General features: G+C 44.9%; 1 protein-coding gene across 1 annotated transcript in view; it reads left to right on the top strand.

Moving 5' to 3' along the window:
• Window positions 1-1,000: 1,000 nt before the first annotated feature.
• CUNH7orf31 (chromosome unknown C7orf31 homolog) overlaps window positions 1,001-25,147 on the top strand; it is a 43,565-nt gene continuing 19,418 nt past the window's right edge. The window contains exons 1-5 of the mRNA XM_027872186.1: window positions 1,001-1,134; window positions 10,435-10,611; window positions 14,803-14,874; window positions 18,935-18,964; window positions 21,961-22,145. Of these exons, the coding sequence (XP_027727987.1) occupies window positions 1,001-1,134; window positions 10,435-10,611; window positions 14,803-14,874; window positions 18,935-18,964; window positions 21,961-22,145 (598 nt within the window). The remainder of the gene's footprint in view (window positions 1,135-10,434; window positions 10,612-14,802; window positions 14,875-18,934; window positions 18,965-21,960; window positions 22,146-25,147) is intronic.

Consider the following 25,147-nt stretch of genomic DNA (forward strand, 5'->3'; position numbering starts at 1 on the left):
AAAGAAAGAAGATCTGGGTTTGTTCGTTTCATGACTGACCCAGCTGTGTGACCCCAGCAGATGCTTCACATGTAAAATGAGGATCACGTGACCTGTAGGAGCCACACTGGTTATTATGAGGCCCAAAGGAGAATAGGGGGGCAGTAGAAAAGTCTCCAACCCAACCTTTTCATTTGACCATAACATGAAAATTCAAAGGATCCTTTGGCAAAACGTTTGAGATCACAACCTGAGTCTTTTCTGTGGGACTAGAAGAAACCTCAGAGTCCATTTAACCCAATCTTTTCATCTCACAGGGGAGGAAACTGAGGCCCAGGGAGGATGTGACTTGTGACCAAGGTCAAACAGAAGGTGTATCAGAGGAGGCAGGTTTTGAACTGAGGTCTTTTTCAAGTCCAAAGCTTCTTTCCAATGACTTCCAGAAGTTTTTTGTTTCTCTTTCCTTTCCTTTCTTTTTTCTTTTCTTTCTTTCTTTCTTTCTTTCTTTCTTTTTTTTTTTGAAGTGTGGTGATTAAGAGGGAGTCCATTGAAAGGAAATTTCTGCCAACCACAGAAATAATAATACTTCACCTGAAAACATGTTCCACTTTGGGGATTGTTTCCTATTAAAAATCACCCCCCACTGACCATAAATTTAGAGATCAGAAGGAACTTAGAGGCCATTGAATTGAATACTGTTCCTTCATTTTATACATAAGGAAAACAGCCAATGGAGGTGAGTGACTTGCCCACCTCACACAGTGTGGGAGCTGGGGATTCCAATGTCCCGTCTTCCTCCCTCTAAATGCAGGGCTCTATCCTCTATTCCTTTCACAAAGACCATAGACATGTGATGTCCTCAGAATTCAACTTGAAACTGACCACTGTGCATGTAGCCTGACCAACTGAGTATCATGGAACATGTGCGTGGTGATGGTTCCATTGGAGTAACTGCTTGACCCATGAAGCTCATGTCAACTTTGTCTTCCTTTCCCCTTTAGACATTTTTAGCTGAGGAGCCATGGAGGTGTGTCATGACTTGCCCTACTATTATGGACAACTGGAAGGCTCTGACATTTTGTCCAAAACTATGGCTTCCAATGAAATCCACACACCACTGCAAGTCCCAGCACGGATAACTGCATCAGAGGACAGGTAAGGCAAAAAGAAAGTCTCTTCCCTTTGGGAAGAGTCTAAGGCACTTGCCCATCTCAGCAGAAGTCTGGAGATAATGTCTGTCTAAGACCTGGATTCAAGTCTGGCTCTGCTATTTATATGCAACAGCTTGGCTAAGAAATTAAAACTTTCACTAAAAATGAGAAGAAAATTAATGAATTTAGCAAGGATGCAATTATTCAAGCAAGAGATCCGTGTGGGTCAATTAGCCAATACACAAATTTATTAAGTGCTTCCTATGTACCAGGCATTGTGCTAAGAGCTGGGGGAGGTGGGGCACAAGTAGTAGAAGGTGGGGAGGTACCATCAATAGACAAACCCTGCCTGCAATGAACATGCATTCTCTAGTTGGAGACAACGTGTGTTATTGTACATATATGAAAAATAAATACACATAAAATAAATTCCAAGTAATTTAGGGGGAAAGACATCAATAGGTGTGGTAACAAGGGTGGGGCAGTAAAAAGAACATAAATTTGGCACCTGAGCTCAAATACTGATTCTACTCTGTATTCCCTTTGTGACCCTGGATAATTCACTTCCCCTCTTGGGCCTCAGTTTCCTCCTCTGTAAAATGGGATGGGGCAGGGAAGTTGAATCAGTCCCCTCTAGCTCTAACATTTTGTGGTTCTGTGTTCATCATAGCCAAAGCCATGGCTATATTCTAATTGAGGCTGCAAGTTTAATAACAATAACAGTAATTAAATGTTTTGTCTTCATTCTGCAATCAAGTAAGTAAGCATTCAGAATGAATCTTGTAGCATCCACAGCCATTAGGAACTTTTAGAAAGGTGCTTCTTAAAATAAAAATGAGAAAACAGTATGCATCTGACAAAGGAGAAAAGCGATGACAAAAAATATATATTTTTATGTGTCCAATGAAAAGGCTGAGGAAATCCTGCATGTATCACCTCAAAAATGCTATGAGAACGCAGCATTTCATTGGGTTATTGTGCAAACCCGGCACAGACACCAGAAAATATATCCATCGATGAATTCTAGCCATATATAGCACATTCAGTGCCTCCCTTTATAAATTGACCTGTTAAGCAACTTTTCGTGGGGAAGGGGAAAGAAGAGAGGGCTGTTTTATAGATGTAGGAAACAAGAATAATATTTCACCAGGGTGTTACTCTTGGTAAAGGAATTCTGAGACTCTGTTGTTACTAGTTGTGGTCTCAACTCCCACCATGCTGGACAGTTCACAGTGCAGCTCATCACCGCAGAGGGTCACTCCATCTCATCAGCATTTCTCTTCCATCCTTGGTATCATCCTGACCCAGTTGTGATTTACTCATAAGTTTCAGGGTTGTCAAGCAAAATCCATAAATACGATCCTATAGCTAGAGTTGGAAGGGACCCATGATGACATCTAGTTCAACCTCTAATTTTACAAATGAGGCACCTAAGAGAAGGGACTTGGTCAGAGTCACCATGACTAGCAAATGACAGACCCAGGATTCATGATCTTAAATATAGTAGGAGGGGACCTTAGAGACCATCTACTCCAACCCACACCCATTTTACAGATGAGGAAAATGAGGCACCAGTAAAGAGTTCCTTGCTAGGACTTCCCTATGCCAATGATATCACAATACAATTTGGTTTAAAGAGTGATTTGAATATCTAAAGGGCTCTGTTGTATCTGTATGTGTGTATACACGTGTGTGTGTGTGTGTGTGTGTGTGTGTGTAGGGAGCAAAAGGACTTTTCCTTGTGGGGAAGGCCACATCAATAGGAAACCAGCCTGGAAGCCAGGAACAGCTGGGCTCAAGTCCCAACATATGCTGGCTACGTGATCAAGTAGGTCACTTATCTTGTCCAGGTACCAAGCAACTCTCAGGCTAGAAATTCCAGAGAAGATGGCCAAGCTGCATTGGGGGAGGAGGGTATTTCCTCCTGTGGTACTTCCCCATACTAAAGAAGTGGCAAGTATGAGAGAGAGAGAGAGAGAGAGAGAGAGAGAGAGAGAGAGAGGCAGAGAGACAGAGAAAGACAGAGACACACAGAGAGAGAAACAGAGACAGAGAGGGACATGAAAAGAGACAAAAAGAGAGGAGGAGAGAAGAGAGAGAGAGAAGGGGAAAGAGAGAAAGAGAGAGAGAGTGAGAAGGAGAGAGAGAGATGGATAGATTGATGGATTGATGGATGGATAGATAGATAGATAGGCAGACAGAACATAGATTGGTAGATAAATAAATGTAAATGATAGATACTTTGGTAGATATTAGTAGATATATAGATGACAGAGAGCAGCTAGGTGGTGCTACGGATAGATAGGGGCCTAGAAAGACCTGCTTTCAAATCAAACCTCAGACACTTACCAGCTGTGTAACCTTGAGGAAATCACCCCTGTTTACCTCAGTTTTTCCCCTTCTGTTAAATGGGGATAATAGTAGTACCTACATCGTAGGGTTATTGCAGGGATCAAATCAGATAATAATTGTAGAGCACTTAGCACAGTGCTATAGCAGTGTGCACATAGTAGGTGCTACATAAATGTTAGCTATTATTATTACTATGGAGACAGACACACAGAGAGAAGGATTGATATATGATGGATGGCTGGACAGACAGTGGGATAGAGAAAGGCAGACGGATGGATAAATGGATGAATAGAGAGACAGACAGACGTATATATTGATACTATTGAGTACATTCAGGGAAGTCAGGATGAGAGAACTTTCCCCACCGATGTAGATCTGTAGCTGACATTTTTCAGGTTTAAAGAGTCCCCCAGGGCACCGAGGGGTTCAACAGCGTGTTCAGGGTCACAAAGAGGTGGGATTTGAAGTCAGATCTTCCGGACTGAGCCTGGCTCTCTGTCCACAAGGCCTGCTGTGGAAGTCAGCTATGCTGGCAATATTGCTCATATAGGTAGCGCCCATTTCTGAGAAGCTTCCGAGTCTCCCCAACTTTGTTGAGCGCTGATCACATCCACGCCAGCCCGCGGTGGAGACTTTCTTTAGCGCAGGACAGCAGGTGATATGGGGGCACCCCAGAAATCACCTCCAGCCTCGCTGCGGGTCACTCCTGGGCCTCCGTGTTGGAGATAGGGGTGGGGTGGGGGGCTGGATGACCCCGTAGGCGCCCAAGACCTCTAAGTGCCTGTGGCTTTCTCCACACCCCCAGGACAGAATCGCTCAGCCTTAAGCACTCCTGGGCCCGCTTGTAATTGGGCTCATTGGGCACTAGGTGGCACTGTTGCTCGTCGGGTGGTGAGATATCTGCGCGATCTGGGTCCCTTTTAGAAAAATGTTGCTTTTGTACAATTTGACCAAATTAAGAGAAATAAAACTCCATTTAAGCAATTGGAGAAGAGACTGTTTGCAGCCAGGAAGCAGCGTGGCGTCAAGTCAAGCCCCAGAGGGGGAGGCGGGAAGGTCTTCAGGGCTTCTTCGCAGGGGTCCGCGATGCTGGCAGGGCTGGGGAGGGGGCATCCGTGAGCCTGGCGGGGAATAAGTTCCATCCCTGTTGTCCTTGTTCTCTACCGGAAACCCCGCGTCTCCTTCCATTTAAAAAACAGATTGGCAATTATTTTAATTTAAAAATACGATTCTGAGAAAGTGTACGTGAGCTTCACCAGGCGGCTGGAGGGAGGGGTCCAGGGCAAAAGAGATTAAGAACCCCCGGGGGCTCTGGTCCAGCCCCTTCGTTTCACCCAGGTGGAAACCAAAGGCCAGAGAGGGAGAGCTCCTGGCCTGAAGTCACACAGGGAGCAAAGCAGAAGCTCAGGGGCCGCTTTTCTGTGTGTATATGGACCCCAGCTCGTGGTACAGTGCCTTGCGTGTAGTAGGTGCTTAATCAATGCTCTTTGGGTCAAATCGGAGTAGTAAATAAACAGCAGAGCTGGTTGTCAAATCCAGGTCCTTTGACTGCAATCCTGTCGGGCTCATCAACCTTGTTTCTTTTTCTTCGTGGAATCCCTGACATTGTGGTCCGGTAGAAATTCTGAATGCTGGATTTTATAGTCAGAGGTTTTGTTGTTCAGTCCCGACTGGCTTTTGTGACCCCATTTGGGGTTTTCCTGGCAAAAATACTGGAGTGTTTGCTATTTTCCTTCTCCAGCTCATTTTACAGATGAGGAATCTGAGGCAAACAGGATGAAGTGACCTGCCCAGGGTCACACAGCCAGTAAGTGTCTGAGGCTGGATCAAGGTGAACCTTCCTGACTCCAGGGCTGGTGCTCTGTGCACTGTGAGTAAATATCAGATCCTGCTTTGGTCACTTGAGACCGGCATGACCTTGGGCAAGTCATTTAACCTTAACTTCCCTAATCCTCAGTCTGTAAAATGATGATTAGTTTAGGCAGCCTGTGAGGTGTCCTCCACCCCTCTGTGGGGGTCTCAGAGGCCCTCCAGTTCACTTGACAATGAATCTGATGAAGGAAGTATGAGCAGAGTGAGGGGTCTGCTCCTGGAGCCAGGAGAAGCAGGGTTTCAAGACAGCCTCTGACACCACAGGGCAATTAATTCCCTTGACTTTTCTGACCCTCAGTTTCCTCATCTTGTCAAGTGGAGATAATAACACCTCTCATAGCTACCTCATTGTGATGCTCAAATGAGGTAATGGGTGCAAAGTACTTTAGGAACTTCAAAGCATTATAGAAATGGCAGGATTGTTATTAACATTAATACAATTCTCTAAGCCAAGCTCAGTGGTACATTCTGTCATCATCTCAGCTACCAGGGAGACTGGGCCTGGTGAATCCCTGGAACTTGACAGCTCTGAGCTGCTGTAGGCTGTCCCAGTCAGGTGTCTGCTCTAACTTTGGCATTCACATGGTGTAAGCCCCCTGGACTGGGCATCTACCAGGTTGCCTAAAGAGGGGCAAACCAGCCAGGTCAGAAATGGTGGTGAAGGTCAAAGGCCCTCCGCCAATCAGAGTGAGATCAGCCCTGGGAGTAGCTCCCACACCGAAGCCTGGGTGAGACAGAGAGACTCGGTGTGTGGGGGAAAACAAGGCCTCTAGTCTTTGTTAAAGACCCAAGGTGAAGGGAAAACCCATCTCCTGCGGAGGCAGCAGTGCATTCCATTTGGATAACTCTCATTGTTAGGCATTCTCCCATGCTCTGTCCTCTGGGACCAAACAGAACGTGTCCATAGAAACCCTCCATTCTCATCCCTCCAATACAAGAGATTCCTGCAAATACTTGAAAACATCTGTCGAGGTCCCCCAGTCCAGTCCCCAGCTCTGCCCCATCTTGGCTGGGAGACCTCGGACGTGTCTCTTCAGCTCTCAGTGACCGTAAGTGACTCCCTGACACTCTCGGGGACAACCAGCGGCAGATCTCCAGTGGCAGAGGCTGTTCCCTCACTGGGAGCTGCCTACGCCAACTATAGAAATCATTAAGCTCTGACTCCATGCCAGGCCCTGTGCCAAGCCTTGGGGATACGAAGAAAGGCAGAAGAACTCGGCCTCTGTCTGCAAGGGGCTCGTGTTCTAATGGGTGAACAACCGTGTACATAAGGCACATCGTATAAGGAGAAAACCGCCCATCACAATGCCAGACAAAATGATAACGATGAAGAAGACGATGATGATGATGATGATGATGAAGGGGATGACAGTGACATTTATGGAATGCCTTAAGATTTTCCAAGTGCTTATGATATGCCAGGCGCTGGACTGGATGTTGGGCACACAAGCACAGACATGAGAATGGTCTCTGCCCTTAAGGACTGAAGACCAACACTTAATCCAATGCAGTGATCAGTTTTCCCAGAATCTAGCACAGTGCTGGGCACATGGCAGGTGGATGCTTAATAAATCCTTGCTGTCTGGTCAGTGGTGGCAAAGGAATAAAACCCAGGCTTCTTGCTTCCAAACCTGGTGTTCATTCTACTGTGCCTTCCTGTTTCTCATGTAGCCAGCCCATGGTCACAACAAGAGTTAACTGTCAAGGCCATCATTTGAACTGAGGTCTTCTGACTCCTAGTCAGGGGCATGCTTTTTGCCACCTCATGTTGGTGGCCTTCTCTCAGGCTGGGGTCATTTCCAGCACTTTGGGCTCCCACGGGCCAGAGCAAGTACCCAACTTCTTTGATTGGGCTCACAGTTTCCCTTTTAAGCCCAGCCGACCCACTCCCTCCCTGAGCCTCCCAGAGGAGGGGAAGTCAGCCTGCCTTCTCTGCCCGGGCCTGCAAAACAAGCTGCCCCCATTTCTCCTAGTTACCAGGCTTGTCCCTTCTTCAGGTCCTCCAGGTGTGGTCATTTGGCTGGACCAGCACATCCCTCATGGCTGCCCAGTACAGAATGAAGTAGGAGTTTTTATTTCCTGTGAGGATCTATCTATTGATGCTCCCGATGATTTACACTGCGTTTATGAAAAGGGGGGAGGGGAGAGAAAGAGAGGAAAAGAGGGAGGAGAAAAAGGGAGAGGGAGGGAGGGAAAGAGAAGAAGATGATGATGACAATGAGGAGGAGGAGGAGGCAAGAGAGACAGAAAGAAGAAGAAGAAGAAAAAGAAGAAGAAGAAGAAGAAGGAGAAGGAGAAGAAGAAGGAGGAGGAGGAAAGGAGGAGGGGGAGAGGGAGGAGACAAAAGAGAGAGAGAGAAGACGAGAAGAGGAGACGAGAGGAGAGAAAAGAGGGGTGGGAGAAGAGAGAGCTATTTGGTTAAAGGGGTCTGCCTTTGTGTCAAGGAGGCCTGGATTCGAGCCCTGCCTCTGTGACACACTACTGTGTGCCTGGGTTAGACACTTGACTTTTGAAAGGCTGTGGATTTTCCACAGATCTCCTCCTGAAAGAGATCCCCAAAGGAAAACTCCTAGGAATCTTATAGCCAAATTCCAGAGTTCCCAGGTCAAGGAGAAAATATTACAAGCAGCCTGAAAGAAACAATTCAAGTATTGTGGAAACACAATCAGGATAACACAAGATTTAGCTGCTTCTACATTAAGGAACCACAGGGCATGGAATATAATACTCTGGAGGGCAAAGGAGATAGGATTACAACCAAGAATCACCTACCCAGCAAAACAGTATAATCCTGCAGGGGGAAAAATGGTCATTCAATGAAATAGAGGACTTTCAAGCATTCTTGATGAAAAGACCAGAACTGAATAGAAAATCTGATTTTCAAATGCAAGACTCAAGTGGAACAGGAAGAGGTAAACAGAAAAGAGAAAATCATAAGAGACTTATTAAGGTTGAACTGTTTACATTCCTGCATGGAAAGATGATATTTGTAACTCATGAGACCTTTGTCAGTATTAAGGTAGTTGGAGGAGAAAAAATTATATGTATGTATATATAGATATAGATAGATAGATAGATAGATAGATAGATAGAGGGCACAGGGTGAGTTGAAAATGAAGGGGTCATATCTGGAGAATAAAATTAAGGGGTGAGAGAGAATTATACTAGGAGAAGGAGAAAGGGAGAGGTAGAATGGGGTAAATTACCTCACCAAAAAACAAACAAACAAACAAACAAACAAACAAAAAAGAAAAGGCTCTTACAGTGGAGGGGAACCAGGGAAAGGTGAGATGGATTGAGTGAATCTCATTCTCATAGGATTTGACTTAAGGAGGGAATAACATACACACTCAATAGGGTATGGAAATCTGTCTTACCCTACAAGAAAATGGGGGGGAGAGGACAAGAGAATAGGGGAATGATAGAGAGGAGGGTAGATTGGGAAAGAGGGTAATCAGAAGCAAATACTTCTGAGGAGGGACAGGGTTAAAAGAAAGAATAGAATAAACGGGAGGGGAGCAGGATAGGATTAAGGGAAATAGAGTTAGTTTTTCACAGCATGACTACTATGGAAGTGTTTTGCATAACTGCACATATATAACCTATATTTAGTTGCTTGCCTTATCAATGAGGGTGGGTGGGGAGGGAGGAAGGGAGAAAATTTGGAACCCAAAGTTTTAAAAACACATGTTTTAAAAAAAAATGTTTTCACATGCAACTGGGAAATAAGAAATACAGGAAATGGGGTACAGAAATCCATCCTGCCCTACAGGAAAATTGAAGAGGAAGGGGATAAGAAAAGGGGGGAGAGATAGAAGGGAAGGCAGACTAGGGGAAGGGGTATTCAGAACGCATGCCATCTTGGGGCGGGGGGAGAGGCGAGATGGGGTGAAAATTTGGAACTCAAAATCTTGTGGAAGTAAATGTTGAAAACAAAAAAAAAAATAAAATAAATAAAATTTTTTTTAAAAAAGAGAAAAATTTTCCCCCCCCAAAAAAATAAGAAAAGAAAGAAAGAAAGGCTGTGGATTTTGTAACACTCTGTACTGGCCAAGGCATCTTCTTCCCAGTGCCCATTGAGTGGCATACTGTGAGGGTGGGGCTGTCTGGGGAAGGGGACATCTCACAAGGCATGAAGGGTTGGATCAGAGGCAGATCTCAAGGGCAGGTAATTCTTGCTCTCTCCAAAAGCCTAAGAGACTCTTGTAAGCCATTAGGAGTTTGTCCCCCTTGCCCCTGGGCCAACAATGGAGGTGTGAATAGTGCTCTATTCTCCACTGCTCTGAAAATCCTATTCAAGTCCATTGTTAGGCTGTGGGCTGCCCCAGTTCCTGATCACTGTGCTCTGAGAAATGGAAAACCCAAGAGAGCTGAGCCATAGCCTTAATTCCAATTAGTTGTGCTAGTCAAAATGTCATCATTGTGCGCCCCTGGGGTAAATGCTGTGTACGTGTGTGTATATTTTTGTGTTGTATGCCTATGTGTATGCATGTGCATTTGTGTGCATATGTGTGTATATATATATATATCGTGTGTGTGTGTGTGTGTGTGTGTGTGTGTGTGTGTGTGTTGGGGAGAGAGGAGGAAGAGGAAAGAGTTAGCCATGAGGCCACAAGCCCCCACTGAAGGGATTCCTCCTTTCTCCCCCTACACCCACCCTCTACGTCATGACCTTACAGGGGAAGGAGAGCTATTGGGAGCCCATTGCCCCAACTCTCCACTTCCCCATGTCTTCAATCACACCAAAAAATACCTCTGCCTGCCACCTCTGTCAATCCCCTATTACGTTCTAGCCCTTGTCTCCTCAGGGTAACTTCTATCCATCACCTTTGCCATGTGCTCCAGCAATCTGCCTAACTCCTGACACTTCTAGACACCCTCCTGGCATGGCAGTCACCCCTCCCTTCTACAGCTTCTGTCCATGACAGCCCAGTCGCCTGCCCCTCTCTCTCCTGCCCCCCCCAACCCCCATCAGTGACCCAGACTTCTAGATATTGAGAAGTTTGAATTATAATAATATTGGTGAAATTCATCTCATTTTCACACTACTTTTAAAAAAAAATGCTTTCTTTATATACAGGTATCAGGATTTCAGACAATCAAATCCAGTACCTAAAGTCCCATGGGGAACAGAACGGGAATATGGTGCCATGGTACCAATTTCAGTGCCAGAAGAACATAGACCAAAACCAGAGCCTCCTCGCTTCTTCGGCAAAGGACATAAGCATTATGGCTTTGGTGGAGACCCCTGGCCAAGGTTTGTTTTTCCTTTGGTCCTAGTTAATTGTGCCTTCCGTTCTCTGCCTGCTGCCCAAAACCCATCTCATTAAGTGAAATCATGCAGAATACAAGAAATGACTGGAACAAAGATGGGAAGGTACTAAACTTGGTGGAACTTTGATATGACATATTTGATATTTAAATAATGATATGGACAGGACCTAGTCTCCTGAGAATTCCATCCCTCATAAGCCTGTGGGAAGCCTAGGAGGTATTGATACTTACCTTAGCATGGGGCAGCTAGGTGGTGCCATAGTACACAGAGCATTGGACCTGGAGTGAGGATGACTCATCTTCCTGAGTTCAAATCTGGCCTCAGACACTTACTAGATGTGTGACCCTGGACAAGTCATTTAACCCTGTTTGCCTCAGTTTCCTCATCCGTAAAGTGAGCTGGGGAAGGAAATGGCAAACCGCTCCAGTATCCCTGCCAAGGAAACCCCAAATAGGGTCACAAAGAGTCAGACTTGACTGAAACAACTAAACAACAAATACATCTGCAGCACGTAACATCACCCAATATACTCTACACAGGCTGATGGGGGATGGAGTCCCCAAAGAGTTCATGTGTCACCTACGTAAGTACAAAGCATTCCTACTGTGAACTGCTGAATGACCACCAACCTTGCCTCTTCACTCCTCTGTCCAGCCCCTCCCTAAGAAGTCCCACTTTTCTGCCTTAATAGCTGTACTTGTATCAGTATAGATGCCCTTCAGGTGTCCCAGGGTCCCCTTCATCCTGCCCCTCCTGCTCCCCAAGCTGCATGCCAGGTGATGCCCCATCCTAGTACCCTGCAAACCCTAGTGCCTTGCAGACAGGTCTAACATCTCTAAAAGCTAGGGTTGATCTCACTGTCTGACTCACTGTCATGGTCTCATTTTTAAGGAGACAGACACATTCAAGTGTTAAGTGTCTCATTTCTGCAATGCAAGTTTAATGTTCTGGTTCCTACAGACTGGAAAAAGCTATGCAACTAATAAGAGCTGGCTCCTGGAGTATTAGGCATAACCCTAAATAAAACCCTCTTACGTTGTCCAAAATGAGGTCTCCCAGTGACTAAGAAAAGCCCCCAGTTCTGGGCACCAGAAAGTAAAGTTATCTCTGAAGCAGATTCATGTCTTTGTGTGGTCAGTATGTAAAAGTGAAAAACAGACTTCACTGATCTGGACGCTTCCACCACTGTTTATTAGACTTTTTTGATGCTGAGTAGAATAAACCCTTTCTGATAAAAATATAAATGATTCAACTTTGGGCTAAGGTGGTTTCATCTGTCCTAGTGCAACCTAAAGCCATGGTCTGCTCCTGAGGGCACCACGCTCCAAGTCCAAAGATCAGGTAAGCTTAGATCAAGATGCAGACCTATGGGGCAGCTAGGTGGTGCAGTGGATAGAGCACCGGCCCTGAATTCAAGAGGACCTGAATTCAAATCCGGCCTCAGACACATAACACTTACTAGCTGTGTGACCCTGGACAAGTCACTTAACCCCATTGCCTAGCCCAAAAAATAAAAATAAAAAATGCGGGCTTATGCTGGCTTCCCTACAGTACCATTAGGTGGTGACTCGTGTTCAGTCCAGCCACCGGCAGGTTTATTCAATGGGTGGTGGAGAACAGTATTAATGAGTTACCCATCAGTACATCCCTGAGGTGTGTCCTCCCTCCAGGGGTGCACATTGCAGCTCATCCATGCCTTCCATATCTCTCCTTGAAGCCTCCTCAGAGGATCCTTCCAACACTCTGGGGAGTCTTCCCTGCGTGTTCTTAGAATGGAAATGATGGTGACTTAAAAAAAAGAAGAAGAAGAAATCCTATTCTCTGCATCTTAATTAGTTTATTAAAAAACATCTTCTCTACTATGTTTTGCATGATTTCACTTGCATAATTGATATCCTGTTTCTTGTCTTCTCAGCGGGTGGAGGAAAGGAGAGAATTTGAAACTCAAAAAACATTTTTAAAGAATGTTAAAAATAAAAAAGGATTTTTAAAAAAGAGATCATGCCTGCTCATCGTGAGAGGCAGGAGGCCTGACACCTACTAGCTGTATAACCAGGGCTGTGTTGGCACATACTTTACAAGCACCTCTCCCAAAGGATGCACTGTGAAGCTGGATCCATGCTATTTTTCTCCATCACTTTCTTAAGTCTAGACAATGGACAGAACAGTAATCAAGCCCTGATTTGTAGCATTTGCCAATTTCCAAGGTGTAAATGTTCACACTAAACATTTAACAACCAACTCCCCGGAGCCAGTGCGAGCTGGCTCCAACACGGCTTGTACAGCTTATACCTGCTCTAGGGTCGAGTCTCAGTTTCTCAATCTGGAAAATGGGAGACAGTGATACATATGTAAAAGCAGCCATCCCTTCAGGGGAGTATGCCTAGAACTGCCCTGCCCCACTCCAGGGAACTGCGAGGAGCCCAGGTTCAGCCATGAGCTGCAGGAAGGGTGGCTGCTGTAACCTGGGCACAGCCAAGCTCTCTCAGGTGCGTTGGTGATTAGGAAATGCTGCACCAACAGGAGAGGCTGGTTTTGTTTTGTTTTTTAACCACTGAACTGAATGAAGTTCAGTCCCCATATGAAAACCCCGCTGCATCCCTGGTGCTTTGGTAACTCACTAATCATTGCATTCAAAGAATAAAAATGCTACTTGAAATGTCCTTCCAATGTGAGGGGATGGACTGTGGCCTGCGGCAAAGAGGATGACAAAGCTGACTCTTTCTCTCATCACCCACAAATAACTGTAAAATCATGAGCACTGGGGAAGACTGAGCTATAATCAGGGCCCGGATGCTTCTCAAAGAAAGAAGGAAGTGAATGACAAATGCTGTTTTTCCTGGGCTCCATTCAACAAAGGAAAGGGCTTGTTTCATTCTTCACTTTGGGAGCTTAATTAAAGGCACTGAATCCACATTCTACACTCTGGGCATGCACAGAATAGACGTTATTGCTCAGGGCATGGATCTGTTAACAAGAATTTGTTAGATGCCTACTGTGTGCCCAGCCCTGGGCCAGGCAATGAAGATATAAAGAATGAAATCATCTCTTCTCTGAAGGAGCTTCCGTCCTCATGGAATGAGCCACAGACAGTGGACAGGATGCAGTAGCCGAGTTCCTTTTATATAATGAAAGTCATGGGAATTGCAGCAGTGAATTCTCCCTGGCCCCTCTTACGCCCAAGACTTCAGAGAACCAGAGTTCTCCTCCATCTTTATGATCAGACTGGGGAAACCATGACAGAGTACGGGCAGCGTCTCTGAGAGAGCTTCTGCACACTGAGGGGGCTGCCTGCTAAAGAATATCTCATTATCCAACCCTGCTGGATGTCAAACATAACCCCCTTAAGGGAGCTGGCCCCTGGGGGCTCCTGCCATATTTTATTCCTAATGAGCAAAAATCTTTGAAAAGAAGGACTTAAGCACAATGCAATGAAGTCAGCGTGGCACGTGGCACATGGTGTGTGGCACGTTGTGCATGGTACATGGAAAGAGCTTTGAATTTGGAGGCCAAGGACCTTGGTTCAAGGGGTACCTCTACTACTTATTTCCTTGGGCAAGTCACTGAACTTTCTCTGTGCCTTAGTTTCTTCATCTGTCAAAATGAAGGGTTGGACAAGATAAGACCTCCAACATCCCTTCCATCTTTAGACCTATGACCCATGATTTTTGTGAGCTTAGGTGCCAAGTTGCCAAATTGCTGGGGGGAAAAATAATTTAAAAAATCATTGCTTTTAAAAACAATTCACTTGCACATTTGGAAATGAAGAGACATAAGTACAATTGAAAATAACTTACCATTAGCTTTTATCCTGCAAATGTAGATTCCCAGAGAAAATGTAAAACCTAGAATGGACAAAGTATAGATAATTATTTGTACTTTCCAGATACCATCCCCTGCTCTAAAATGACAGACATACTGTCTCTCAAGTTTCCAGAAACCTTTGTCTTCATGGCATATACCCCCCCAGTAGAATATAACCTCCTTGAGATCTTTGAATCTTAAGGCACAGTGCCTGGCACACAGCAGGTGCTTAACATTGATTGAATTTAAATTAACATTTTTCTGAGTTTGTGGGAGGTTTGGCCAACTTTCTTCTTCTCCAAGGACTAAGAACAGGGCTCTTTGTGGGTTGGACTCTAAAATTAAACAAATCTTTCTCCTTCTTTTCAGAGGCATTCCTATCCAACAGTTCTATCACCTGACACAGAACAAGAAGAGTAATCTTTATGATAATGACTCCTTGTAAGTTTCAGTCAACTATGATATCCTGTGACTTTTGGGAAGGGGAATCACTGTGTAGCACAAATGTTTTATGTTCTTCTAGGATGCCAAAAAGTGATGACTGAGAAAGGGAAAATTTGTAAAAAAAAAAAAAAAAAAAAAGCCAATAAGCAGAAAGTGAATAATGGCAGAATCATTTATAATCACCAGAAAATAGCTTGGGAGTAGTATGTGGGGAGCTCAGATTGCTGGTCAGAGGGCTTTTGTCCTGCTCGTCTGGTCCAGGAACCAGAGATCCAAACTGGGGGTCAGGGGATCTGGGTTCTAGGTCTTGTTCTATCATCTCTCCTCGTGAGACCTAAGGGAGCAGGAGACAACTTTATGGCCTTCCAATTCCTGCCTGCTATGATTGTCCACCGGCGCTATACCTTTAGTAGACTCACGCTGAGTCCATCTCAGACGGAAGACTGATTGTGGCACAAACAAGCAACAATTCCAATATATCACGAGTCCTGCTGATAGAAAGCCCTTCCTTGTATCTGACCTAAGAGGCTCTAATTTATCCTCTGCATCTCTTATGTGAGCCCAGTTATTTATGAGTTGTCTCTCCAATTAGACTGTAAGCTCCCTGAGGGCAAGGAGAATGTTTTCCCCTTTCTTTGTACTTCTAGCATGTGGCATAATACAGACGTGCCTGCTCAGAGAGGCTCCGAATTTCAGGTCATGAGGTGACCTTAGACCCAAGATGTCCCAGGACTCCCAAGTCCCAGCACAGTATGAGCCTTGGCAAACATCAACAAGCCAGGGATGGTTAGAAGCCGCAGCGTGATTATCTCAGGGACCAAAAGCAGATAGTAAGCACTTTATAAATACTTGTTGACTGACTGGTTCATTTCATATTAAAAGACCCCAGCAACAGTCACTGCCCTGCTTTAGAAATAGGTCTCTCAGCCTTTCCTTATCCAGCCCCAATATTCTGGCTTCTTTTAGCCTTCTCTTGTAGATACTATTTTCTATTTTTATACACAACCATTTAGGGCGTATGTGGCATGCCATATGCATATTCCGAATAAAAGTAAACTATTTTGTTGTTAATTAGGGAGAAAAGCTCACCATACTTAAAGGAAGACTTGATTGAGCACAGAAATAGAAATAAAATTATTATGGGGTTCCTTTTTTGAGGGTGGAGGTTTAGCTAAATTGTGATTTCATGGGTTTAGCAAATTCCATAGGTTGCTGCTCCACACTAGCAAATAAACAGCATTATAATTTTTTATTATTCACTTTTCATGTGCAGGGTGTCCCAAAAATCTTAGTGTGGGTTTAAGCTTTCATAGCTTAAATGCATGCGTGCTTAGAGACACACACCTTGCCTTCTACCTTCTTTGAAAACGAATGTGTTAGTATGTGAACATCTTTTAAATCTAGAATTGCCTAGAGTTGGCCTGAGGCCCTTCCAACTTGAATATTCTAAAGTTCTAGGGTAAAGTGTCCATTTATTTTTTATTCTAAGCATCTTCCATAAATATTTTGAGAAATTGAAATGTCAATATCAAGATCAGCCACTGGAGGGCACTACAAGCACATGCAATAGACAACTGGTCCTGCTACCTTTTTCAGAGACACCGGGATGTCTGAGTCTGGTCCTTGCAAAGCAGATATATAATCTCACAGCAGGACAGGAAAATTGATGAGCTGGTTTAGGTTCAGGAAATGGGCTGTCTGAGCCTCTGTGCCCTGCAGTCCATCATTCAGGGAGTTTGCTGTGTGCTTTGGGTATTTAGTCAACTGATGGCATCCAATTTATTTTCAATTTGATTTGCCAGCGTTGTCCAAGTATTTTAAAGAGATATTCTTGGATAGTAACATAGGTAGAGGGAGTTTTCTTACTGGGAGCTCCCTACATCTGAGTCACAGATGGAATAGAAAACCAACAGGGCCCAGATAAACTTGTCATTTGAATGCCCAACAGGATGAAAATATAGTACATTTAGAAATGGAAGATGCTTTACAGAGAAGCTCTGTGATTTAGTGAGAGAGCCCTGGATTCAAATCCCATCTTTGAACACTTAGTATCTGTGTGACCAATGACAAGTCTCTGGTCCTCAGTTTCTTGATCTGTAAAATAGGAAAAAACAAGCCCTGTAGCAATGACCCTGGGAGCAGCTCAATGTTAACATGTATTAAAGCACTTCACACATGTTAAATTGCAATGTGAATGTCAGTATTATTTACATCTAAATTCTGGTGCATTTCTTCTGCTTTTAGAGAACATGTAGTAAACCTTGAGAAGCAATGTGGTACACTAGATAGTGAGCTAGCCTCAATGAGGTCAGAAAGACCAGGGTTCAAGTTCTACCATTGAGATATCCTGGCTACATCACTCTGAGCAAATCACTTTACCTGTTACTACTCCAGGCTACTCTAAAATGATAAGTTACAGAACATTTTTTATTATATTCTGAGGGAGGATTTTCCTCATCAGTAGCTTTCTATCATCACAAAACCACAGGTCCAGACCATATTTAATCTTAATAAGCCACTGCAATGACTGCTGTAAGATCGTGTGGATTTAGAGATGGAAGGGATTTTGAAGGTCATTGAGTCTGATTCCCCTCATTTTACGTTTCTGCCCTCAGGGAGCTCACAAGCTAACCAGGGCAAGGGTATTCTGGAGCCAGCTAGAACCAGGGAACCAAGTGTTAAATTTTCAGTGTGAGCATTAGAAATCGACAAATGCTACAAATCAGAGCTTGATTTATTGTTTCATTGTCTAGGCTTAAGAAAGTGGTGGAGATTAAACTTAACAGTATGGCATGCATACTTTTTTTTTCAGAGAGCTGGTTGTTAAATATTTATACTAGCACACCCCTGAGTGGGGAAGTCAATATGCAAAGAACTATGTCCAATAAGCTGTATATAGGATAGATTAAGAGTAGTCTCAGAGAGAAGGCAGTAAGGTTAAGAAGGACTGAGAAAGTCTTCTCGCAGAAAGTAGGAATTTAGCTGAGACTGGAAAAGAGCGGAAAGTGAAGCAGAGGAGAGAGACAGAGTTCTAAGCATGGAGGACATCCAGCTGGGAGAGTCAGGAGATGGAGGGACAGCCAGGGGGCGGTGTCACTGGCTATATGACTGGCCTACGCTCATGAAGTTATTAGGGGGTAAAGCTTAGGATTCGAATCCAAATATTCTGACTCCAAGTCCAATGAGCACTTTCCTGCTACAACCTTTAAGGTCAAATTTAGGGGGAGGGTTTTATTTTGTTTTGTTTTTAAGGAAACTATGTGTGTGTGTGTGTGTGTGTGTGTGTGTGTGTGTGTGTCTGTGGGTCTGTGTGTCTGTGGGTCTGTAGTGCCCACCTCCCAGGGCTGTCTTGCCAATCAGATTTCCAAATCTTAAATAAAGCCCTCTATACATGAGAGCTACATCCATCCCTACCAGGGGCCAGTCCCAGGTCTCCAACCATGCCAGATTTCTTAGAATATAAACAAAGCTCCAGAACCTTTGGCTGGGCCAACTTTGGGCTGAGCTGGTTGGGCCTGGGGAGGGGGAGTGAAGGATTGGGGGAGGAACCTCCCAGGTCAGAATATACTGCTAATGTTCATTGCATCATTTAGAGATGATGACGTAGGTGTCTTCACGGCTCCAGTCCAGTGGGGTAAAAGCTTTTGCCCTCCTTTCACCTCCTCTGAGGTCATGGAGCTGGGCCAGGCCCACACTATCACAGGATTTCAAAGTCCCCAACACAGTATGAGCCCTGGCTGAGAGTAAGACCAGAGAAGGCCAGAAGCCAGAGTGTGATTATCTCAGGGACCGAAGGTAACTGCCAAAGTCCCGTCAGGGCGGGTGGTAGATTGCTCTTAGAGATGCTGACCAGTTAGAATGGAAGACAGGAGAAGAGAGGGCAGGCAAAGCTTAGCCTCCGAGCCCCGGGCAAACAGGCTCTGTATGAATACATCTTCTAGTCTTTGTTCTTTGAGTTTGGAAGATCTATTTGTTTCTTAAATAGCCTTAAAAAGCCCTGCTTTAAACCCATTTCCTTCACCTCATTTTGTTCTGTTTTCCTTTTTTTCTCTCCCAGGCTTCCTAAACCACTCCATACCACAGCAGAGTGAGTATTCTCCTACCCACACTGAATCTAGGACATTGAGTGACTTACCAGGCAGCCCCTGCCCTGGAGGGGGGGCACTTATATGTATGGCGAGGGGGAAAGGGGGGGCCTCTTTTTTAAGAAAGGCTTTATTTAACACTCTAAGTGATTTCCCTCCCATTAAGCGCCCAACCAATGGCAAATGAAAATTGAATTTTTCCTTTTTTCTTAAAGTGCTTTTTGACACAGTCAGTGCATATTTTAAAGAGCCTTAAAATTAAGGTCTGCAGGGTTAAAAAAAATTCATTTTGAGCAGCCAATCATACTATTTTCCAGCCTCTTCTTATCTGCAATTAGCAGAGTGAAAAGCATCAACATGGAGAAATTGGGCTGTTTTTCTCAGGCAGATGGCCCTGTTTTTTAGCATTCTGCACATAGTACTGACAACTTTCACAGGTGTTTCTCTGCTAGAAGCTTTTCCAATTTCTCTTTACTAGAATGGCAATCTCTCCGAGCAGCTCGCCGGGCAGGCTAAGGTTAGGGCTAGCCTGTGGGTGCCGTAGGAGGCAGTGGGTTTCACTCATTCCCAATCAATCAATCAACTTGCATTGGGTGCCTACTATGTGCTAGGCACCTTGCTAAGTGTGGGGGATAGAAAAAGAGGCAAAAGACAGTACCTGCCCTCAAGGAGTTTACAATCTAGTGATGGACACAATATGCAAACAAAGAGCAAATTATATACAGGATAAATAGGAAATAATTAACAGAGGGAAGCCCTAGAATGAAGAGGGGCTATGGAAGGCTTCCTGTAGAAGGTGAGACTTTAATTGGGACTTAAAGAAAGCAAAAGAGGCCAGTAATCAGACTAGAAAAGGGAAGGTGTTCCAGGCATGGTGGACAGCCAGAGAAAGTGCTTGGAGTATTTTCATAAGATGGAGTGCCTAAGTATATCTTGTTCATGGAACAGCCAGGAGGCCAGTGTCACTGGATCAAAGAGTATGCCTCAGGGAATAAGTTTGTAAGAGACTGGAAAGGGAGGAGGCGGTTAGGTTGGGAAGGATTTTGAATGCCAAACAGAGCAATTTTGTTTGATCCTCAGGTGAGTAAACAGGAGTTTATTGAGTAGGGGTGGAGGTGACAAAATTGGACCAACACTTTAGAAATATCACATGGGTAGATAAATGGAGGATGTTCTGGAGTGGGGAGAAACTTGAGATGGGCAGACTGCCTCCCCTGCAGCTGGCTATTGCAATGGTCCAGGTGGGAGGTGATGAGGGGACCTGCACCAGAGGGGTGGCAGTATCAGAGGAGAGGAAGAGGCATATTCGAGAGATGCTGCTGAGGTAGAAATAATAGACCTTAGCAATAGCTTGGACATGGGGGTGAGACATATGACTCCCAGGTTGTGAGCATTAGGGCCTGGGAGGATAGTGGTGCCCTCTACAATAACAGTGAAGGCAGGAGACAGGGAGCATTTAGGGGAAAGATAATGAGTTCTGTTTTGGACACGTTGAGTTTAAGGTTCTACTGGACATACAGCTCAAGATGTCTGAAAAGCAGTTGGAGATGTGAGATTGGAGATTAGCAGAAAGGCTAGGACAGGATTTGAGTCATCAGCAAGAGATGGTAATTAACTCCATGGGAGCTGAGGAGATCACCAAGTGAAGTAGTACAGAAGAAGAGCAGAGGGTCCAGGACAGAGCCCTTAGGGACATCTATGGTTAGAAAGAACGATCTGGAGGAAGAGATCGGGCAAAGGAGACAGAGTGGTCAGAGAGGGAGGAGGAGAGCCAGCATGGAGGGGTGTCCTAATGACCTAGAAAGAAGAGATTTTGAAGGAGGAGAAGGGGATCATCAGTGCCCAAGGGTGCAGAGAGGTCAAGGAGAATGAGCATTGAGCAAAAGCCTTTGGATTTGGCAATTATGAGATTAGTGGTAACTTTGGAGAGAGCAGTTTCAGTGGAAGGATGAAATCAGAAGCCAGACTGTAAAGGGTTAAGCAGAGAGTGAGAGGAGAGGAAGGAGAGGCACCGATTGTAGATGCCTTTTCAAGGAGTTTAGCTACAAACAGCAGAAGAGATATATATTGATGGTTGGCAGGGATGGAAGGATCAAGGGAGAGTTTTTTCAGGTAGAAGAGACATTGGGCATCTTCGTAGGCAGAAAGAAATGAGCCAGTACAGAGGGAGAGATGGAAAATGAGTGAAAATTTGGGGGATGACAGAGGGATTGGTCTGCTGGTGAGCAGGTGGACGGGTTGGCTTTGGTCAGGGGTAAGGCCACCTCATCATGGGAGGTGCAGGAGGAGAAAGGGGCAGAAGGCCCCTGAGGTAGCTCACAGCAAATGGCCTCCATTTTCTTCTGCAGCCAACCTGGCCCACAGCCAGAGGCAGAGCTGGGAAAAATGTTGAGGCTGGTGGAACCAAGGCCTTTCTTCCTTTCACTTCTTTCTATTTCAACTAATGGTTGTCATTTTTCAAAAGAAAAAAAGTGTGGCCACACCCCCGGGGGCTACCATTTCATTTTCTTCCCATTGCCTGTGTGGTCACAGCCCCAGATCTCCAGCACTCTTGTTAAATAAAGCGAGACAATTTTGGCCTCGAGATTTGTCTCGATGTCTACCCGGTTGTTAGTGCTTTCTCCCTCGAGGTAGCCTTGAGTTACTCTGTGTAGATACTAGATTTACTTACCTGTGTATCTGGTGCAAATCTCTCCCCCCACCACGCAGGCAAATGTAAGCTCCTTGAGGACAGGCTTTGCCCCCACTCCCTTTTTTGTCTTTGTCCTCAGGCTTCATCAATGTTTCTGGAATTGTGTTGAACAGAATGGGTTCTACTAGTGAACACAGCCCAGTTCAAGCACAAATGATTTTTCTTTAATTTATGCTGAAGTTAGCAGAACACCTATCTTTGAAGGCCAGACCATTCAAGGGCAACAACAGCCTTAATGCTATCAATGTACTCATTTCCATTCTATTTTGGTCCCCACCTCCTCTTTTTGCTGAAACTAACCCTAAGGCCACTGTGCGTGGGATTTCCAGTTGGACACCCCTATCAGACCCACATCTCTCGGTGTGCCATGTTCCCAACCTTCACCTCCCCGAAGGACATCAACACCAGCCTTGTTGCAAGTGTCCAGCAGCCTTTTCCTGCTACCATGCCCGCAGGGCCTTACGAGACAACCGTTCTGAAGAAAACAAAAGGTAAAAAAAGCATCATGCAATTTCAGAAAGTTGGTCATGGTCTTATAACTTCAGTCTGGGGTTTGTTGTTTTTGCTGTTGTTGAATCAACATTGAAAAAAGGGAACTCGGTAGCATGTACAGATTGACATGGGCTGAGCTAGCCCCAGTCCTACCTGTCCAGTCACTTGGATCAAAAGCCCATCCCTCCACTCCCATGGTTCTTCATGGTGTGGTCTTGGACCTGGGCTGCCAAGGGCCATGCCAGCAGGATGCAGCTTCTGATAGGTCCTAGACCAGACTAGAAAGGCATCAAGTATGTGAGTGGCTTTGAGAGACTGTGGCCTATTTATAAAGGATCCCAAATCTAATGCTGGAAGGGCCCCCAGAGGCCATTTGGTCTAAATCCTTTATTTTATACATGAGTAAACTGAAGATCCGAGTTGTTAAATGACTTCATCTTAGTCTGGACCTGGAAGGGACCTCAGAAACCAGCAAGTTCAACCACCTTTTACAAATGAGGCAGCTAGGTGGAGCAGTAGATATAATACTGGACCTGGAGTCAGGAAGACCTGAGTTCAAATCCAGCCTCAGATACTAACTAGTTGGGTGACCCCAGGTCCTCAATTTCTATCTGCTTCAGTTCACTCATCTGAAAAATGGGGATAATAACAGCACCTCCCTCCCAGGCTTGTTGTGAGGATAAAAATGAGATATTATTTGTAAAGTGATTTGCGAACCTTAAAACATTATATAAATGCTATAATTATTTTTGTTTTTATTATAAAACTGAGTCCTAGAATGGGGAATTGATACATGTGAGGTCACATAGCATCACACATCTAAAGCTGGAAGGAGCCTCAGACTGGTCCAAACCCTTAATCATTCAGATGAGAAAAATTAAGGCCAGAGAAATGATTTGCACCAGGTCACATAGCAGCAAATGTCGGAGGCAAGATTTGAACCCAGGTCTTTCTGACTCCAGGTTCTGCCCCTATCCACTATACCAGGTTACTCCTCAAGATTCTGTCTGAGGATGAGGCTAGCTAAACCCAGGGAGCCTCATTACTAGCTTCAGCAAAAATTCATCTAGATCTAAGAGGAGTCAGCATCTGGGTTGGGACAGGGAGGATACATGCAGACAAAATTGCTGATCCTTGAAATATTCAACAAGATGCCCTATATAAAACAGTATTCCATGGACTCTATTGTCCTATGAGTTGGTTTATATCCCTAAAAGCCTGGCTGGGGTGTGTCATCAGAGTGGGACCCTTTCTGTGAGTCATACGCCTTGAGTTCAATGGCCCACCTTGGCTCCTTCCAAACACCTGAGCCACCCAGAGGTACAAAAGCCTGGGGTGTAGTACAACTTCTCTGCAAAGATTTCCCTGCTGACTTCTAGGGAAGTGCTCTTTGCTGTCTCATTTGCATTTCTGTCCAATTCCATATCTTGAATTTAGGATCAACCTCATTCTCTCATTTTTCCATACATGTTCCTCCCACCACCACCACCCCACTCATCCTTGAGGGCAGAGACCACATCAGCTGCTCTCCATGGTGCTGAGGACAGACTTAGTTCGTACAATAAATAAACTCACAGAGTCAGTCATACATGGAAAGGACCTTAGAAATCATTGAGTCCAACACTGTGTTTTGCAGCTAAGGAAGCTAAGGTTCAGAGAAGGAAAGTGACTTGCTAAGATCACACAGAAACTTAGTAGCAAAGCCAAGACTGTCACAGAATCCCAGAATCTCGGAGTTAGAAGGGACCTCCAAAGGCTGTCTGCTCCAAACATTCATTGGGCCTAACCCAGAATCCCTTTCACAACATGGATTTTTAAAAATACCTTTTGTACATCTTTTACATGTTGTTTTCCTGGTATGACAAAAGGCTCCAAGAAGGAGGTGTGCTTAATAAAAGAAATGTAGCCCACCTGGCAGGTGAAGTTTTCCTCATTCTTTCCACATCCTCTTCTTCTTCTTCTTCTTCTTTTGTTGCTTTTTGGTGAGGCAATTGAGGTTAAGTGACTTGCTCAGGGTCATACAGCTAGTAAGTGTTAAGTGTTTTAGGCTGGATTTGAACTCAGGTCCTCCTGACTCCAAGACCAGAGCTCTATTCAACGTGCCACCTAGCTGCCTCTCCACATTCTCTTCTTGCCAATCTCTGTGGACCAGCCTGATCCCAACGTACTCCAGACCCCCCCCCCAATATCTATGGATAGGGACTGGAGTGTGATTGCATTGGCATAGGAAGCTCTCATGGTGGACGCTTCCTCTACCAATGCAGCACCTGCCCTGTTGTCTAGACAAAGTACAGAGAGAATCCTGCTTAAGAAACTTGCCGGGATCACATAGCCAGGATGTGTCAGAGTCAGGACTTACTCGAACCTGGGTCATGTTGGCTCCCAGACCAGCTCTTTATCCAGTTCACCAGGCTGCCTCTCTTCCCTCCTATCTGACTCCTGTCAATGATCTAGGGGTGCTTTCAGACTCTCCTTGACTCAGTGGTTCCCCACAGTCTGTCCTTTTGGCACTGTCCGTGGTGCTGCCTGACCCATCTCCCCACAGCTACCCATTCTGCCTGCTCCTCAGATATACCCTCTCAAAAGTTACCATTGACCTCCTATTTACCATATTAGGAGAGACATGGTCTTTTCTCAGTCTTCATTCTCCTTGACTTCTCGGTTCATCATTTCCTCTTTAAACCTCTCCTGTCATAGCGAAAAAGCCCTGGAGTTAGAGTTAAATTATCTGGTCTCAAATAACTTATCTTGGTCACTTATAACCTGTGAGAGCTTCAGTAAATCACCTAACTGTGGGGCAGCTGGGCAGTGCAGTGGATAGAGCTCCAGCCTTGGAGTCAGGAGGACCTGAGTTCAAATGTAGCCTCAGGTACTTGACACTTACTAGCTGTGTGAGTCTTACCCGGGTAAGTCTTTTAACCCCAATTGCCTCACCAAAAAAGCAAAAACAAAAACCAAACAAACGGTAAATCACCTAACTTCTCTGAGGTGCAGTATCACC

The sequence above is a fragment of the Vombatus ursinus genome, unplaced genomic scaffold (genome assembly GCF_900497805.2).
Source record: "Vombatus ursinus unplaced genomic scaffold, bare-nosed wombat genome assembly UNPS02014799.1, whole genome shotgun sequence".
Taxonomy (NCBI): Eukaryota; Metazoa; Chordata; class Mammalia; order Diprotodontia; family Vombatidae; genus Vombatus; species Vombatus ursinus.